At 43.1% G+C, this 19,947-nt stretch overlaps 1 protein-coding gene across 29 annotated transcripts in view; it reads left to right on the top strand.

Moving 5' to 3' along the window:
* The window catches only part of ANK3 (ankyrin 3), a 345,732-nt gene that overhangs the window by 239,661 nt on the left and 86,124 nt on the right, over positions 1-19,947 (top strand). For all 29 annotated transcript variants that reach the window (XM_039554380.1, XM_039554383.1, XM_039554384.1 and 26 more), the window contains 8 exons: positions 558-656; positions 2,315-2,413; positions 3,677-3,775; positions 5,651-5,848; positions 6,349-6,447; positions 7,171-7,269; positions 10,975-11,172; positions 13,636-13,734. In XM_039554380.1, the coding sequence (XP_039410314.1) occupies positions 558-656; positions 2,315-2,413; positions 3,677-3,775; positions 5,651-5,848; positions 6,349-6,447; positions 7,171-7,269; positions 10,975-11,172; positions 13,636-13,734 (990 nt within the window). The remainder of the gene's footprint in view (positions 1-557; positions 657-2,314; positions 2,414-3,676; positions 3,776-5,650; positions 5,849-6,348; positions 6,448-7,170; positions 7,270-10,974; positions 11,173-13,635; positions 13,735-19,947) is intronic.

Raw genomic sequence — 19,947 nt, 5'->3', positions numbered from 1 at the left:
AGTTCTAATGTTCACTCCATTGCACACATTCTTTTTAAAGGAAGGGGTGAAATACTTGTAGTTGCAGTAAGCTGACAGGTAATGAATGAAAAAAGAAACAACAAGTAGTAAAAATAGTTTAGAAGATGTAAATTTCAGAGCTCGTAAAAGGTAAAAGTGCTTTTCTTACCAGCAGTTCTAAAAGGTCAAAAAAAAACCAACCAAAAAACCTCCACCCCAGATTCCCCAAAACCTCCAGTAGAAAACCCCACCTAGATAAAAGTGAATATAGCAAGCAAAAATGAAGGGTTTGATAGTTTTGCGTGAATTGAGAATTTTTAAAATAAATTAATTAGTGGAGCGAGCAATATATTTCATAATTAAAACTGGATATATGAAATATGTCGTTACCTTTCTAGAAATCTTTTCTTTCTTTTACATGAAAAATTTAGTAAAGCCAAAACAAATTTGGGAGGTGTTTTGTTAAAATTGAAAAATCTTTTCTGTGAGTTCCATACCCAATTCTATTTTTTAATGACACATGAGGCATCAAAATGTGTGTTCTTTCTCATTTCCAGAATGGTTTCACACCTCTTCACATTGCCTGCAAGAAGAACAGAATAAAAGTAATGGAACTTCTTCTAAAGCACGGTGCATCAATTCAAGCTGTAACTGAGGTAAGAAGTGGTCTTCCCATGCTTGTCTTTGCTTTTCCTACAAATTTCATTGTAACTGTATTGATTAATCTTGGAATATTTCTGAAAGAGCATGGACCAGTCAAGTCAACAGTTATTTTCAACTAGGTATTACGAGATAATAAAACAGAACAATGAAGTCAGTTACCCTAATGAACCACAAACAACTGATACCTGTTGGGATTACAGTGAGAAAAACAAGAGAAATGTAACATAAAAATTTTTCTAAAATCTACCATTTTCTGTAATTTAAGGCACTGAGGATGAAATTTGCTCTGTTACAGACATCGAGGTGAAGACTATGCTTCGCTCAAGTCCTGTTGTAAAAGGGGGTTTAATTCAGACCTTGTTTTGGCTTTCCACAGAGAGGTTATATTTGCCCACCATCATGGGACATCACAGATCAGCTAGACAGAAGTCAATGCACTGTCACTTCAGTCAGCATGAGATAGTCTGCACCCAGTTCTTGGCACAATTCAGAGATTAACTGAGTACCCATGGGAATTTTTATCTAGATGTATGTATATTGTACCAAGTTAGGAGAGGAGGAGAGATCACATATATGAATGTGTGACCACTGTGGAATGAGCCATGTTAGACAATGATAGGGAGTTCCATGGATCAAACTAGGTGCAATGGGGAGTAGTTCATCTCCACAAAAAGAGAGTTTGATTTAATATGTGGAGGGTTGTGCTAATTATTCAGCAGCAAACCATACAGATCCCTTCCTGGCTTGCTTGAGGGAGAAGAGTCTGCCCTGGCTACAGTTCATGTAGCTCCAGACTGGCTTTTAAAAACTTTTAAAAGCATTTACTAAATTGTTGGAAACAGGTAAAAGAAATAACACACTCAGACAGTTATTCTGCCTTCCTGCTCATGTTTGCTGTTTTGCATGAGAAAGGAAAGAAAGAGTTTTCCTCACTTCTACCCTCTGGGACTTGTATATATCTGTGGGGAAGCTGCCTAAATTGTGGGGATTTCCAGAGATCTACTGGGCTTTCTCCTTCTCTTGGTAGCAAAACGCCCTTCTGAAGCCTCTGGCTGACTGTTGGTACAGCTGTGCAGAAGCAGCTGTGAAGAGGCTTTAGGGTGATTCTACGTGGGGAAATATTAACTACTGATGGGATTTTTAAAGCAAAATCCTTGAGGTCACACCCTGCTGAATGACTGCTCCCTTTTCCCCCCCTCTCCTTCTCCCTCCCTCTCTTTCTCTCCACCTGGGCTTTCATATCCTGTGTAAGGGCAGTCGTGCAGATTCATGATGATCTTTTTTGCACAAGCTGAATGTTTCAGAAAGCCTTACCTTTGTGCCAGGAATGCTTCTACCTTTCTTTTTTTTCTGTTTCAAGATGGTATTTAGCAAATGCCTGATCTTAATCTTGCTTAGCTGTGGTTGATTGTTGATGAAGAACTACTGAATTCCTAGAAGGTTCATATGTTTGCTCATGAACCACACTTACAGGTGTTTCCAATTCTGTGTGCCCTTTCGTTTAAGCACATGTATATGGTTTTGAGAAGATAAAACCCTCTCAGAAGAGCAAGCACCTGGATTGATTTGCTTTAGAATAATTTATGTTTTCCTCATGGCAGTCTTGTAAAGGAATGTGAAAGTTTAAATTTTACTTCGGTCTGTTTTTCAGTCGGGCCTAACTCCAATCCATGTTGCTGCCTTCATGGGACATGTAAATATTGTATCGCAGCTAATGCATCATGGAGCATCCCCCAACACTACCAATGTGGTGAGTCACAGGTTTCCTTCCAGCAGGGCAGGACTGGGAATGCCTGATAATGTCTGGGAGCAGTAGTGGGATCAAGCACCTAATTCCTTTGTCCACCATCCACCTCCACAGCACCTGTGGCTCATGCTGGAGTCATGGGAAAGTGCAGCCTGCTGACTCCTACTTGGGAGATGCTTGGCAGGCTGAAGAAATTTCCAAAGGGGCTGACCCTAAGCAGGCTCTAATCTCTTGGATTTTCTGAAGTGAAGAATGAGAGCATACTGCAGCTTCTCATATGAAGTTTTTGACTGTGCTTGACTGTGGAGCATGCTTTTCCCAAGACCCCGGGGGTCTGCCATTTAAGGAAAATTCAACAGATTGCAGCAGACTGTGGGGACATATTGCCTGTGTCCATCCAGCCATCCCAGCACACTCTTCTGCTGGCTGTGTGCTGCGTGCCCCAAGGCTCCCAGGGCATGTGTAAAAACTGAACACATTGTTGGTTGGATATTTGAAAGTTGGGAAATGGAAGGGAAGCAGAAGCTTGTTGATCCTCTTTAACAGTTTGGCCTCAAAATCGCCCTTTCACCTTCCATACACAAGTGCAGCTAGAAGACAATATTTTGTTTAAGTCTTCACCTGCTAATTCTATTAAATTACATAAAAATGCTAATTTTTAATTAGCAGATGTTTATACCTAAAGACATACCAAAACCCAAAAATGTAGAAACCACTTTCCCTCCTGAACTGTTCTGATTTCCTTGGATTTGTCTTTCATTGAGTCCATGAAGCTTTAGATGAATGTACTCAGTAATGATTTTGTTTTTTCCCTTCTTGTTCAGTCACCTCAGTGCTTGTCAGATAACAAATGATAGTAGGGGCATAAGGCATAACAGGAGGAAAGACAAATGTATGTGTGCCTGGGTATACAAAATTTGAAATACATTTTTTACTGAATTCAGTTCTATTTAAATGGAAATAATTTTTAACATTGTTAGTAAAATGCTAGTAATATAAAAATTGCATTGTCATTTTTCAGCAAAAAACAGTCACAAAGGCACTACTGTGTTGGGAAACTGACCCTGCAATAAATTGCTGTGCAGCACACAGTGACAGGTCAAATATTGATTTAATCTTACATCTTACAGACAAGTACAGCAGAGTTTTCTAGTGGGGATCATTCTGAGCTGGGTTGCTGGTATTCCTGTGTTTATGAAACACGCTGATGTTTGCTCTTCCTGCAGTGTGTTTTTAATTCTGTTGTGTTTTTGCTGCTGCGTGCAGAGAGGAGAGACAGCGCTGCACATGGCAGCCAGAGCTGGCCAGACAGAGGTCGTCCGGTACCTGGTACAAAACGGAGCCCAGGTGGAGGCCAAAGCCAAGGTGAGGACATGGCCCAGGTGCACCAAACCTGGATGATCTGTACTGGACAAAGCAAGGACTCACATTCATCTTGAGTGTGTTGTTCAGGATGAGAAAGAGGTGAAGCCAAGGTCCTTTGTGTGATGCCCGCTGATATTTTGTTATGGACCCTCTCACTGCAGCTACGAGTGATCTGGAGAGAAGGCAGGAGATGTCAGGCTGATACCATCCCAGTTTTTAATATAAGTTATCATGTGTTTGAAGAGTTCTGTTTTGAAGTGGGACTTAAGGAGGCAGAGGAATTCCCCAAATCTGCTTTTATTTCAGCAGAACTGGAAACCCTAGGCTTCTGGTGTCTCCTGTCATGTCCCTAAAGCAACAGCCTGCATGCATTCAAAAATAGTTAGACTTCTAAAGAACACCACCTAAAGGAAGGAGGCACAGTGAGGAGATGTGACAGAGGACTGGAAAGAAGGAACAGATCCTATAGAAACAATTGCAGTTGAGGATGGTGAGGGTGGATGAAAAAGAAATGATCTAGAGGCATGAAGGAACACACAAAACTATGGAAATCAAAGAGTTCCAGGAAACAGGCGGGTCAAGGAGATAAATGGGTGCAATAAATAGCAGTCTTAATAGGTAAACTCAGGAAATACTTTTTTCCCCCAAATGGTGATAAAATGGATATAATTAAAAAAACAAACCTTTCTTTCATGGTGAAATTATCTGTGAATTGGGTCACAAATAAGTTTGCTGGTAAGATTATCTACTTATAAGGAACTCTGACTAAATATTTATAGCTGATACAATTTATATCTGCAAGGAGCCTGACAATAGAACTGATTCATGGGGTTTGTAAATCTCCAAAGACAGCCTTGAAAGTGAACAGCTCATGCTCAGAAGCACAGTCATGCAAATATTTTCTGAGTAAATTCACAGAATGATTTAATTTGTGCAAACTGCCGTTGCCTGTGATCAATTTGTTATCATAAATAACAACTAAAAGCAAGCAGTAGATTATACACCAGTGCTAACATCAGCTGTGAGAAATTTGTGGGAAACAAGCACAAACTGGAATCATTTAAGAACCACAAAGATTCTCCCCCAGTGAGAGAAGAGTTGCCCTGCAGAGGAGCAGCATTCATCTCCTGGCTCTCTCCCATCCTAAGTCCCAGAGGTGTAAAGTCACTTGTGCAGGGTGGGCATGGGCAGAAGTCTCCCTGGCAGAGAGCAGCCCAGAACTGAAGGACATGGGGTAGCAGTGCTCAAAAGGTAGGAAATTCAGCAGGAGAAAACGGGGAGAGAAAGATGTTTGGCCACACTGTTGTGATGGTGTGCTTGATCCAGAGATTGTACAACAGAGAGTGGGGAGGACAAAAATACAAAACCAAGTGAGAAGGCAGCAATTGATTTCCACACCATGCTCTGTCATCAGTTACATCTGTGGAAAAATTACCTGCAAAATACCAAGCAAATCATTCACCAGTTAAAAAAGCACAAAAAATATGGCAATAATTGATTGAGCTATTAAATGTTGCTGTGAAACAGAAAAGAGATCAAGATGTGAGGACCAGAACTATGCATTGGCTCTGTTTTAAGAAAGGTCTGCAAAGCAAAGTGAGGCAAATCCAAGTAAGAAATAAAACAGATAAATTTATAAACTTCTATGGATTATGTCCCTGTCTGGAATATTTTGTGATTGCAGTAACAAAGCACAAGGTATTTTTATTATCTGAGAAAGAGAAAGCCAGTGTGCCACATTCACTAGGTAAGACCTCAGTAGAATTAACACTCATGTGCAGTGTTGAAAAGTGACAGAACGTGGGTGAATATTTTGTGTCCCAGTGTGAGGTGCAGTTTTCTCATGCAGGCCTGTGTTGTTCCCTCTGTGCTCAGGATGACCAAACGCCGCTGCACATTTCTGCCCGCCTGGGGAAAGCAGACATCGTGCAGCAGCTGCTGCAGCAGGGAGCCTCTCCCAACGCAGCCACCACATCAGGCTACACACCCCTGCACCTTTCTGCTCGGGAAGGGCATGAGGATGTAGCATCTGTTCTTTTGGATCATGGTGCATCTCTGTCTATCATCACCAAGGTGAGCAAGCTGCAGGAGTGACAGCTCGAATCATAAAACATACCTGCATCGAGGGCCGCTTGTGAATTAAATACTGCAAGAGTCATATACACATACAAACAGTGTAAGGGTGAGCTACATTTTATCAAAAGGGTACAAAGCTTCATGCCTGTACCTCAGGACCTGATGTGTAATGCATCCCAGTGATCAGACATGAATCTTCTTGGAATGAGAGGAATGCAGGGCAGAAATTCCGGGCGGGTGTTGATAAGCTTGCCCTTGGGTCTTTGGTAGTGTGAAGAAAGGAACCGACTCTTCCTCTGTTTAACGTCGGCAGTGCTTTGCCCTGCCAGGGAAGAGCCTCCAGACCCCACAGGGCAGGTGGGAATCTGCAGACTTGCTGCCTGTACTCAGGACTGCATAAGGGGACAGATGGAAACAGCTGCATCCCTGCAGATCAGAGGCAAACCTTACCCTGAGAAGAGTGCCCAGGGCTGCTATATAACTGCTTTCTCTTACAGAAAGGATTTACTCCGCTACATGTGGCTGCAAAGTATGGCAAAATCGAGGTAGCCAATCTCCTGCTTCAGAAGAATGCATCTCCTGATGCTTCTGGAAAGGTAGGACAGAAGCAGCCTCTGCCACTTGCACAGCAAATATCTAGAACCAGATAATATTTTAATAATATTCTCCTACCTACTTACAATCACACTAGTATCCACAGCCTGGATTTAGCTGGAATTGGTTTCATGTCATATTCCAGTCCCTTGGCTGGGGCTGCCAAGAGCCAGCAAGCTCTCGGCGAAAGTGACTTTTATTGTCATTAATTGACAACAAAATGATGTGCTCTGTGTTCGTGTCCAGGGGAATGGAGACAAACCATTCCCCTGTGTTCTACACAGACTATTTACAGTCCTTATCAGAGTATTTGGGCAGCTGGCTCTGCCTCCCCAGGTCTCATGACGGGGGGCAAAGGTCAACAGGACCTCAAACTTTTTAAACCAGCCCAGCTTGGATTTTTACAGATCCAAGGGGCAGTTTACTTATCCACTGCAGTAAAAGGAAAACATTGCCAAGGGTGTGACCTCCTTACCCCAGGGGCAGCACAGATCTGTGCTTCTCTGTTCATCTTCCCTGGGAAAAGTGAATGGGGCTTTCTCAGCTCAGGAAGGGTTTCCAGATTTCTGTTTTATTTTTTGATTCTAAAAGTTCCCGAAGACTCTGGATACACGAATGAGTAACTAATGTGTTTTTTCACCTTATCTACTGAAATTTTCCAAACTCCTGAGTTTCCCCTGGAGAGGCTCTGTAACAGCACTTGTTTGTTCTGCATGTGTTTTTAGAGCGGTTTAACACCACTGCATGTAGCTGCACACTACGATAATCAAAAAGTGGCCCTCCTCCTGTTGGACCAGGGAGCTTCACCTCACGCCTCTGCCAAGGTACAAGTACTGGCCACTCTGGGGGAGCAATACCCAGGCTTTTTATGTCACTTTATTCCCTGTCTACCCCTGTTCTTTCTAGGCTGTGTATGTTTGTGGTTACAGGAGGCTCAGTGATCTTGTTAATGTCTCACATCCACATAAAGCTGCTAGAATAATTCTGCAGGTGAATAAAAGAGCACTAAAAAAAGCAAATAAAGATGCAGAAACACTTTAAATCACCAGTTTCAGTCTCAGAAAATACTGGGCCTTGCTTTCATCAGTCCAGTCTCTTCAGTAACTTCTCCAAGCCAGCCAAGTTTGTATCATTGCATCTTAAGATCTGTGCAGGGCAAGCTTGGGTTTAAAGCCCTGCTATACAGGGGTATTTCTCCTGTATTGTGCCACAGGATGACATCTGAGGTGAGATAAGTTTCTCAGCACAACGTATGTAATTATTCACGTGCTTCACAATACTTCTACCCCAGCGTAAATGGACTGGAAAGAAATGAAACTAGTCACAGCCCTGCTTTGATTGTAATTTACTGTAGGCAAGACAATACCTAGGGTAAGGTTTCAGAGGATGAAAGAATAAATATGTAAATTTATTCTCGTAGTGCACAGAACAAAAAGAATTTTGAGAAGCTTAAACTGTCTATTTCTTTTGTGGGTCCCAGTGTTAAGTATGGCATGGATAAATACTATAATCAATCAAAGTATAATCGATATTTGAACAGCAACACTAGGTAAAGCAGGATGGAAACGTATGTAGGTTAAAGCAGGTTAAGTGCAGTGTAAATACCTCATCTGAAGCAACCCAGATAATTTCCTTAAATCACTGCAAAACAGAAACCCTGTGGAGAAAGGAGAGCTAGTGGAAAAGCCAGCAGCTAGATGGACAGTGCTCCTTGATTGCCTTCCTCTCACACATGGCTGAGTGCAGCCATAGCACTGGAGGCCTTCTGCATGGCTGAAGGAGAGGATGGAGTGTGCCACGCGTGGTAGGTCCCGGAGTTTGTAGTGCAGGGAGGGGGGAGTTAAATAAACATGGACTGCCAGCAGCAACGGGGCAGTTTAAAGTCAATACTGTCGATAGCGGCAATCTGCCGGAGCAGTGCCCCAGGGGAGGAGCTGGAGTGATCTCTGGTCTTTCACTACTGCAGCACAGCACTCTCGAATGCCACTGGGGGGAAGAAAGGGCCTTCTGAAGAGGATGAGAAGGCGCTGACCCAGTTTTCACTGAAAGAAGCTGCCAGTGGGAGCTGTGCATTCTGCAGGGGCAGGGATTGCAGCAGCCCCTGCCAGGGGCTTGGGAAGTCCAAACCAAGGTGGCAGCCCTATAGACTGTGGTACAGCATTGCACAAACTCATGTGTCAGGTCACCTTAGCATTCCCATCTGTAACAGAACAGTGCTGCAGCTGCCACTTCAGGCCTCCAAGTGCCAGCTGTAAGTGTGCCTAGAAGAAAGCATTTGTTAGTGCCCTGCTGCAAGTGAGCCATGGCAGCGCCGAGCAGAGCATCAATACTAAATAAAATTAACTGTAATGTGTTTGTTGCTGCGGGCACCCACTGTGCACTCGTCCGAAAGATGATGTTGGTAACAGCAGATGATTTCCCATTTTTTTTGTAAATGGGGTCCAGTAAATAAATGTGCTATGTCATATCTCATCACTGGCTCCACAGTTAGTTTCTAGTTGCCTTTCCCGTGACACCACTGTCTTTAACTCTGGTCTCAAGAGTGGCTCATTAGCCAAGCCCAGCAAAATTTGCCTTGAAGAGTGATAAATAACAGGGTATGGGAAATGTCAGAGTACGGTGCTGTGGTACAGTTACTCTCATGAACCATTCTTCTCTTTCATAGGCAAAAATTAGGCTTGTGCCTAATTTCACATGCAGCTTATCCCGAATTTGAATTTGGCATGCACTTTACAGTGCCTTTCTTCCTTGCCACACCATCCCCAAAGCCTTAGTTTTCCTCTGTCCCTTCGTCTTTTAACCATTCATTTTCCCTTTTTCCACTCTTCCCTGGCAACCAGAACAAACCAATACCCTTCCTTCTAAACGTCTTTGTTCCTTTCTCCATCTATGCATAGTGACAGAGTGCTGCCCTTATGAGGAGAAGATGCAGACTGGGACGGAGCTGAATTTCAGCTTTTATTTTTCAGATCTCTTTTTGCCTTCTCTTGGCAACCTGCTGCTGTCCATTCCCCTGACAGCACTATATGCCATTTCTGAGGAAAAGGCTTGGAAACTGCATCTGTTATTTTACATAATGTAATATGAGCTCCATCTTAAGGACATGTTTTAGCAGGATTTAGCATGGAGTATTTAGGATTTATTAGGTGCTCGTGTGGCAATGGTTGTTTTACATGACAGTCTCATGCAGGAAGTCTAAGGGAGAGGATAGTGTGATGTTTTTCCTGAAGCACTTTATCTTCAAAGTGAAAATTCAGTGGCCATGTGCTTCCTTTCTTGATAGTGGCACTGTGTTTCCTGAGTGTCATTTTCAGATATCTTAGTATCCATAGTCTGAACTGAACCTGAAGTGAATTTTGAAGATTACAGAACCTGTTCCACATGAAACTAGTGCTGTGCATCTCTTGCTGCCAGGTTCCTATTAAAGCTCTCTTGTAGTCATTTGTGAGCCCCCATGTATTTATTCCTTGCTCATACCTGCACTGCATCTCTTGTGACCTCCCTTCCTGTTTAGTCCAGCCCTGCTGCCCTGTGGGTGCAGGGAGGAGCCCAGCCAGGTGAATGCTTTGTGCCTTCAGGTAGATTTTATTGGGCTGGGTAACCTGAGATGCAAATGCTATTTAAGATACCATACAAAAATACAAAATGGTTTATAAAGCTTGGTCCTCAGCCCCCCTGACCTTGTCCCTTAGTCACATGCAAATGTGTTTGTCATTTGCTTGAAAGTGAGGGCTGATACATTTCCAAAAGACCGGAAGTTCTTGATTAAACAGTCATTGCAATCTGTACCAAAAGCTGGTCATACCTCCATCAGAGTTTTGGTGTTTGCGTGCTGATCAGTTATTCTTCATATCTGTTTATCTATTTTCTGCCTATCTATCTTTTTTCAGAATTACAAAACTGTATCATGCAATAGATACTGCATTTTTATTGTTAGTAGTGGGTTCCGTGGGTACACATACTGGAAGGAATAAAAAGATAAGGAATGCATGGCTCCAAAGTTATATGCTTTAGGTTTCCCTTGATCTGAAAAAAACAGCCTGTCAGTAAGGTTTAGGGTCAATGCTGCAAGAAAGGCCATATTTCATGTACATAATGCTTTCATTCACACTGGGAAATGGGACAAACCCAAACAATAACAGCTGTTCTGAGTTACGAACACACATCCTGCTCTTCAGTTTGTTAAAGATTTTATGCACATTTAAGGAAAAGTAGCAAATGTCTATGAAACAAAACTCAAACTCCTACTGCTATAGGTTGTCCTCTTCTGAATAGATATTTTTTCCCAAATTTGAAAATTTACTTCAGAATCCTCCTCTTTGTAGCAGTACTTTCAAAAAAAAAAAAAAAAAGATTGCATAAAGGTTGGCTACATTAGTTCACACTGCTTGTTAACATTGTATTTGACTGTGTTTGACAGAATTTTTAGAACTAATGGCGTAATTATTCACAGAGTTGGGTAGGTGCAGAGAAGTGATTTATCACCTTGTTCAGGGAGCAGCTCACAATGAAGTGCTTTCTGTTGGCAGAATGGTTACACACCCCTGCACATAGCTGCCAAGAAGAACCAGATGGACATTGCCACCACACTGCTGGAATACGGTGCTGACGCCAACGCCGTCACCAGGCAGGGCATCGCCCCCGTGCACCTTGCCTCCCAGGACGGCCACGTGGACATGGTGTCACTGCTGCTCTCCAGAAATGCTAACGTCAACCTCAGCAACAAGGTCAGTGTTCCCTCTGTCTGGGGCCAAGGCAGTGAAAAAACGTGGTGATGGGAAGGAGAGGGACCTGCAATTAAATTTTGCCCACTGGGATTCTGCGCATGCTGGAAGCCACTGCAGGTGTGTGAACACACATCATCATCTCTCCTAGCAGAGAGCAGCATGCCATGTCACACTGAATGAACTGTATTTTGTAGTGCCCAAGGTTTGGTGGTAACACATGCTGCAGTGAAATTTATTAATCCAGCATTAATTTATGCTAGTCTGCCAAAACATGCCCAGAGAGGAAATGCCTTCCTCTCCACAGGGGCTATTGGGGCTGGCGCCTGTCGTTTATCAGCCTCCAGGAATATGCCTGCCCATTTTTCAGTTGTTACATGTGTAATTGTAACATTTGCTATACTTTTTTTGTAATTTTTATTGTATTTGTAACATTTTTAGCACATTTTATAACAAAAAACATAACATGTACCAGCAAATAGTAACAAATATTACCACCTAATGGCAAGAGCTGACTTGTTCAAGGATGCTGACTTTTTAAATAGGATAGTAACAGCAACATTGTCTGAGATTTTATTCCTTAATATAAGTGATTCTTCCTCTCCAGGGTATGTTCCTTCGACCGCAGTGACTTTTGGTGTAATTTCTCCTGGTGGTAGGAATGGAAAGTTGATATATTTTAGCTTATGTGTGAATTCATAGGTTATGAAGTCCACTCTATAGTAAGGTTTCTAGCAAATGTGCAGCCTTAATTCTTTAAATGCCCCACTAGACATCGCTATTTGATATTGTCAAGTGCAGTTTTAGTATGGATTTGTGTGCCTAGACTAGAGAGGCAATAGAAATTTTTTTCATGGACAATATTTCTTATTCTCAGCAGGTAGGAAGAGTCAGTGTTCTCTGAGGCAGTGGGTGTTGCTGCACAGGGCTGCTGTGCAGTGCATTCCTGTGTCTAACTTTACAGTTTGACTGTTTGTGGGTTCTCCTTCAGAAAGCTTCTCTTGCAGATAGGATTTTTTTTTACCTCCCCCCACAGGTCTCAATCATGTGTGGGCTTATGCAGTGCAGGATGACTTTGTAACCCCCCAGGGAAATCTGCCATGTGTGTGTTCTGCATTGGCTGTCCCCTTCTGCTGCTGAGGCTAATACAGGGAGCACGATTGAAGTGCTTGGCACATTGATTCAGTGCCACCAGAGGTTAATTACCTGCAGCATCCTTCAATCCATTACTGTTCAGTTGTAATCTCCAGTTTCTCACTGTGCTGATAACACCACCTTTGGGGAGTAATTCCCCTCGTACCCTCTCAGGGATGCACATTTCCTCGGAGCACAGCACCTCTACATTTGAAGCCAGATGTTTAAAGCACACTGACTTCTGAGTTTTGCAGTTTTGCAATGAGAGTAAAAAGAGCATTTATTTCTTCAGGACCCACAGAATGGTTGAGAGCTGCATACTTCAGAGCCCCATACTGAGCCTTATTAAATCCTTTTAGAAGGTTTGGCCATTACTACCCAGGCTCCATTTGGTAATTTAGAGATGGTTACTGTTATATATATTTGTGTAAGGTGACCCACCTAAGCTGTGCTGTCATCAGGATTGCATCTTGGAGTGAAGTGCAGTGGGACGCTCTCAAAAGAGCTGCCTTTGGTAGGGAATGCACTGTGGGTGTGGATTTGGGTTCAAGGATAGGGAACTTAGCAAGAGTTTCTGCCTGATGTGACAACTGCTACTACTTGCTCTTCTGTCCTTGATGCTAAAGGCAGTAGGAAAAGTAAATTTGCAAGTAAAGGATATTCTTTCTCATCCCTAACAACATCTCCTCAGCAGATGCCTCCTCTTCTACCCCTTTTATCTTCTACCCCTTTCATGTGGCAGAAAGTTGCATAGTTTTCTGAGGTTTTAAGGATATTTAGATCTTGAGTTTTAAATAAGAAAAATTATCAGTACACCTTCTCTGTCAAGTCTGTATACTCCCTGAGCAGAGAGAAATGGGCCTGATCTCAGAGAAATGCAGTTTTATTCTTTCATGTTTGTGTCTGAAAATGATCAAATAGAGGAGTAAAAAGTAAGGATAAAACTGAGTGAATGTAACTTCCCAAAAACTTGCAGAAGTGTAAACAGTGATTCAATATTGCTTTTAAAGTCTGCCTCATTATAAGGAAGTGAATTAGGAGGTAAAGATAGACTATGTGACTTTTCCTTAGAGTGCTCTGATTTGCTATCCCACATGTAACACTGCTTGGAGGAAGGTCCCTTGTCCTGAAGAAACATCATCTTGCTGGCTTTTGAATTGTACTTTCCTGCAGATGAACAATGTGATTGTGAAGCACCTTACACAGTGAAAGTGGAATGTGTAACTTCTTTAAATTCAGTCAGGTGTTTAGAGTCATACTGATACCTGAATTTGCATTTTAGTGTCCATGTGCCTCCTCTGAAGATTGTTACTTCTTGTTTCTGATTTACAGAGTGGACTGACGCCCCTCCACCTGGCTGCTCAAGAGGACAGGGTCAATGTAGCAGAGGTTCTGGTTAACCAGGGAGCTGCTGTTGATGCACAGACAAAGGTACCAACACCACTGTCAGCATAAAATATTTCCTCTCGGGGAGCATTAGCCTCTAGACAGGACTAGTAATTGATTTCAGGGCGAAACTGAAATTGCAGCAGAGAAACATTCCTTGTAATAAATTACTGTAGAATATATTCTGAAAACTGAAGATATGTAAACTTGGGTGTTTAATGTCAAGCTCAGCCTTTGAGCAGTAAGCTTATTTTTTGCCAAATGTTCAGATCAATATAGGTTTAGATTGTATCCTATTATTGTGCTTCACTGAAGGTAAGTGGGATTGATCTAGTTTTTGAGTAAGGAAACTGTTATCTAATATGAAATACATAAATGCAGTGGTGGTCTATTTCAAATCTACTTGCCTAAAAATAGTTTTGCCTAAATATTTGGACTCCTGAAAAAGTGACCTGGATTTTCAAGGTGCTTGGGGATGGCTTTTGAGAGCCCCAGTGATGACACCCCCCACTTCACAATATTGCTTTTTAAGGTCAATGTCCTGAAGCACAGACCCTTTGCAGAAATGTTTTTATGCTCCCTAATGGTGTACAGTGCTCAGAATTTAATGATAATGATCTCAGTGTCGATTACATTTACATTCCTCATGCATTGTCTAGATCTTGGAGGCATTCCTTTAGCTGGGCAAGAAATCAGTTGAGATCAAATACTTGGACTGTAGCTGATCAAATCAGCTAAATGAACCAAGACTCACAATCTGACCTGCACCCTTTTGCAGGGTAGTAGCTTTCACAGCTCTCTGCTAGGTGTATGCCATGAGTTAGGTGCTGTGCTTGCATCCCAGGAATGTCCAGGTGTGTCAGACTGTCCAGCAATATTATCATACTACACTGACAGCTCAGAAAGGGCTGAGTCCATCATCATGTCTGGCTGCAGCTCAGCTGATTATAATCTGTGGCAGAGGGAAAAGTCATTGTTATCTGATTTTTCTGCAGTGTAATTCCAACTGTACCAGCTACTGACTTCAATAACATTATCCTGAAACAGTTGTGCTAAAATCCCAGGAGCTTCTCCAGGTTTATACTTTGGTAACATATCCTCAGCCTGTATTTTAAAGATGAATCAGTCAGGGTTATCTGCCAGATCACCCAGTAGCCGATGAGATTTGCCCTGGTTCATTCTTTGCACAGTTTCCACAGATGAATGTGGTTGCCTTCCTAGAGATAGTTTCTACCTGGTTTTGGTTTCAGTAGCAGGACATTGCAGAACCTGTTCTTTGAACTTGGTCAGAGCTGAATCACCTCCCAGGCCATACAGCTTGTCTGAGTGCTTGCCTTTGCCCCTCTGTGCAGTGCTCTTGTGTGCCCCACAAATAGCAAGCAGTCTAAGGGGACATTTATACTGACAGGTGCAGGCAGACACACGTGTTTGCTTTGCCAGCTCTCCAGGGTCCAAACAGGATCCCATTCTGGGCTGCAGTGGCCTTTTAGTCACATTAGGGTGGTGGGAACATCTGAGGTACTGTGACAGCTGAGAGGCAGGCAGGGCAGGACATGTCTGCTGGGTCCCAGGGACAGCTTGGTGCAGCTGCAGGAGCTCTGTCATCAGCTTCAGGCCTGGCAATGTGGGAGCAGGCAGGTGACTCTGTAGAGACACGTGGAAAAGGGGCTTCAGTTTATCATTCAGAGGCCTCCTCTGTGTGGAGCTGAATTTCTTAATTGCAGTGCTGAAAATTGACCTAGTCATCAGGTAAAATGGGGGGGAAATACAATCATGTTTCACTGTGTGCAACATGAATCTTGTCCATCAGTAATAGTCATATAATTTTAAAGAAGTCAGAAGTAAATCCCTTGTTGTTCACCCTCATTCCTCAGTTATATATGTAACTAGTGGGAATAAAGAACAGTTTCCTAGTACACACTTGTTTCCATGACACTGCTCCATAATTGTTAGGAAGCAGGGCAGGGACTCAAAAGTCGGGTGAAGTCATGTTGAATTTAAGCAGGACTGTTTTAGGGTGTAAGAAGTCACTTGTCTGGGGAAATTTTCCATCCTGTGGGCTTCTGTGGGGAAGAACACCCGCTCGTCCTCCTGTCCACCCTACTAGTTAGCCCTCCCTGCTGTAGGGCACTGTCTGCTCCTTGGGAAGAGAGTGCCCACATGCCTTGCAGGATTCTAATAGAGTGAAATGAGCTCTATGCTTATGCCCTGGCATGAGCTTGGTGCTTTTCCACTGGCTTCTGCAGAGTCCCATCTGCTGGGTTTGTGCAGCAGCGAGCCCTCCAGGCTCCACAGAGTCAGCCACGTGGAGGTTGTCTGCCAGATACCCGCTCGCTGCCGCCTGCGACACAAGAAAAGTGCCAATGCAGTACTGGGTGTTTTAGCAGGAGTAGTTTCTGGATAAACTGATGATCACCTTGAGTTCCTCAGGAAAGAACTGCAAAACCCTGAATTTCTACAATGAAGGAAGAACGTTATGCTGTAAGATCGGCCATACTTTGACCTCATGTTCTATACAGGTGAAGGTTAGATGATTGACTTGTAAAGCAGCAGCTCTGTAGTTACAAGCTCTCCCATTTAGATGGATTAACTGTTCCATGGGAATAAAAGGTCTGTACATGCTACCTCTAAAACCAGAGGCATTGGGGGACAAGATAAGCAACAGCTGAGTTGGCTTCGGAGGCACTGTTGCTATGCTTGCATGTTTGCACGATCCTGTCCAGCATGTCCAGTTTGGATTCATTCCTTTGGGCATTCAGCAGCAGAGATCTGGCCATCCATGCCTTAAAAGTCAGTGAAGCAGCACAGCTCAGAGTGACATGATATTGGGGATCTCTGCTACCAGCAGTGTCACCACTAACCTTCTGTTTTCTTCTCTCCATTTCACATCCATGTGCTTTTCTTGCCTCAGTTTTTGTGCTGCAGATGACTACTTAGTAGCACTTTTTTTACTGGTTTTATTGATTTATTTTCTCTCCTTATCATATTTCTCATTTTCCCAGGATAAGCAAGCATAGGTTATGTCACTCCAGCACAGTACCTGTCAGTAGGGGGAGAACGCTTCATATCATTTAACTTAATATCACTAGATCATTGAACTCTTGAGTAGGGACCAATGAACTATCATCTTCCTCCTCTGGTACATGTTCTTTAGTCATCATTTATATATAACTTACCCTCCCTGTGAAAACATCTAGAGTCTGCAGTTCTGACACATGGGAGTTCTGACCCTGCTCACACTCTGAGGGCTGCACACTCTTGGGGAGTTTTCAGATGGTTAAAGGAGAAGATGGGGCAGAAACACATTTTGCATCTTGAAGCTGTGTAGCAGGGAAGAAAAGAAATCCAGCATTGCAAAAAATCACTTGTACAGGGGATTAGTCTGTATGATTAAGATCAGTTCTGGCTACATAACTTATGAGCGTTTTCAAAATTGCTCTCAGACATGAACAATTACATCTGTGGGTCTCTCGTGGGGTAGTTTCCCTCCCAAGAAATTTTTTTCGTGACCTTTGTTGTAGAAAAAGGCATGAAAGGAAGAATAGCTGCTGATTATGAAGTCCATTTATTAACAGTGCTGTGGGGTCCTTCTGGTTTTGCTGCATCAGTTAACTAAATAGCCTCTAATCCCAGAGCTGCAGGAGTCTAAATCCATGCTGAAGAGTAAACAACACTGGTGTAGCAGGCCAGGACTAGTGCCTGAGAGGCCATAAGGCTGCTCCTACCACTTGAAAATGAGATTTTGTTATGTGGTTTAAACTCAGCCACGTTAGAAAATATACTTCAGGTGGTAGTTTCAGAGCTGCTTCAAAATCTTTCACATTTAGAGAGCTTTAATAATTCGATTTGGTGTTCACAGAAGGCATGTTAGCGTCCTGCAGCAAAGGCAGCAGCTCTTGTCTATTCTGACATTGCATTTGTGTGCCTGAATTCAGGTATGCTAAAGAGTTTTTGATGCTGAAGATGTGCTATTGCAGTATCATGCTTAACACAGGGCATGCTCATCCCTTCACAATAATATTGGGAGTTAAAAACCAGTCTGAAGCCATGGCTGCGAGCAGATATCCCTTCTCTGGTGAGCATGCTGAGTGTAAAAAGCTGTCCTGGTACATGTGATGTTGCTTTTGTTTCAGGGCTTTTGTGCTGGTAGTTGGCACGAGTAAATATTGTTTCATGGCTCAGCAGGTCTCCACATGTCATTTTTCACTGTTTATCCCATTGGAGAGTGTAGTTGTAGGAAACAGCGGTGCTGTGATGGACTGGCAAAGGAAGACTGATGAGAGAAAGTGCAGGTTCAGTCAGGGATGAAAAGCAGGGTTTGGAGCTTTGATTTCAGTGCAGGTCCTTTTAGTCTAACAGTTTTAGTCTAACACTGCTCTTGGTGTTGGGCCTCCCTGGGGGAATTGATGGTCTCACAGTCCCTGGCTGATGACTGTCTGGAAAACAAAGCCAGAATTAAACTGTCTTTTGTTTCTAGAACTGTAGTTTTGGTAGGAGAGAACGGTGGCTGAGGGGTCATGATGTTCTTTTTGCAGGTTGAGCTGGGATTTTTATTTCAGATTTATTCAGGTCTGTCTGCTTTGTTCTGACAGGAGCCCCACAGCAGCCTGAGTTTGTAACAGCAGTCCAGCTTTTCCATTGGAATATCTAATTTTCAGATGCAGAGACAGATAAGAAGGAGGCAGGGAGGGAGGGAAGTGCTATTGAGAAAAATCGCTTCCATACAGAACAAACACTCAAATGCAGGTATCTTCAGTACATCTTCATGGTGCATTATCTGTCTCTCCTTGGCTCTTTGTACATGCTCAGTTGTTATCAAGACATTCCTGTGGAAATTTCCAGCCTAATAATGTGCAATAATGAACCTTTGCAAGGTACTGCAACATGTTAAGCCCTGATTCAGCAATCAGGGAAGTGTCTGTGTACACGTAGGTTTGCCTTTCATTCAGTCAGGCCTTTGTGATCTTTGGATCCGAAGCAATTTCTAGCCCTATAAACAATAATACCCTAGCTTCATTGTCTGACATTTACAGCAGAAAAACAAAAACTGAGCAGCTTGAGAGTCAGCATGACTAGAAAGATGCAGTAATTCAAGCTGTTAAGATTTATGGTTATTGCCAGTGGAGGATATTAAAGTAATTCGCTGACATGATATACAAGACTTGTGATAGTTCCCCTCAAAAATAAGAATTGAAAGGCAGGAGAATAAGGGATTCCTTGTGTGTTCCATTAGGAATGAAAAGTTCAGTATTTCTGATTTTGGTTTTTTCTTGGCAGTTATTCTTGTGGCTTTTGATAAGCCCTTCCCAGCTGCTAACTCCCATGGTGCTGCTCATTCTTTAAAACAGCCAGAAGGTGATGTGTGTTAGAGCTGTGTTAAACAAAAGCCTTGATTTTCCTGGAAGTAGCTTTTTCAATATTAGGCTGCCTCCTAAATCCCTTAGTGCTTTGTCAGTAATTATAACTAAGCCTGAACTGCTGTGCAGAAATTTATATAATTGTGAGGCTGGGTTTTGTTGTTTTGGTTTTGCTTTTGGGGTTTTTTTTTGGTGGGTTTTTTGTTGTTTTGGGCTTTGGTTTGTTTGTTTGTGTGTGTGTTAATTATTAATATCTTCTGAAGCAAAATATTTTAGCCTCCTGGGCACCTTTCTATAGAGAATGAAAGTAGCAAGCTCAAGTAGCCTTGAGAATTACTACTTTTATTGTTAATTTAATTGTGTAATTGCAGAATCTGCCAGTTGGAGTGTTCCAGAAAAGTTAATATAATACCTTGATTTCCATGGGGATCCCGGGATACAATTGTTGTGCCTTCCTGAGCTAGAAGGAGCTGAGTGCAGGGATCTGTGCTGTAACTGAGAAGTTAAGGATATCCCCCCAGGTTCCAGGCACTAAAAGGGCATTTTGCTGACTGGTTTTACTTTGGCCAGTGCCCTCACTGCCCACGCTGCTGGCTGTGCACACGAAGCTGTCCCGTGGTGTCTGCTGAGGGCCAGTGCGCCCAGCGAGCCGTGACGCGCCGTGTCACATCCCTGTCCCTCTGCTGTCAGGGACTGGGCACGGCTCGTCAAACAGGACCTGACAGGAGATGACCACAGGCTATGGCAAACTTCAAAGAAAGCTCCCAGGACCCTCCAAGGACCTCAGGCAGGGGACTGGTGTTTTGCCACCAGGCTAAGCAGGTGCCCACACGGCTGCTGGGGACACGTGCGGTGCCTGTGGCAGGAGCTGCCTCCCAGTGCACACCCTTCCAGCTGCCAC

This window comes from Corvus cornix, chromosome 6 (genome assembly GCF_000738735.6).
Source record: "Corvus cornix cornix isolate S_Up_H32 chromosome 6, ASM73873v5, whole genome shotgun sequence".
NCBI lineage: Eukaryota > Metazoa > Chordata > Aves > Passeriformes > Corvidae > Corvus > Corvus cornix.
The sequence above is the reverse complement of the archived record's forward strand: the minus strand, read 5'-3'. Positions and strand labels throughout refer to the sequence as shown.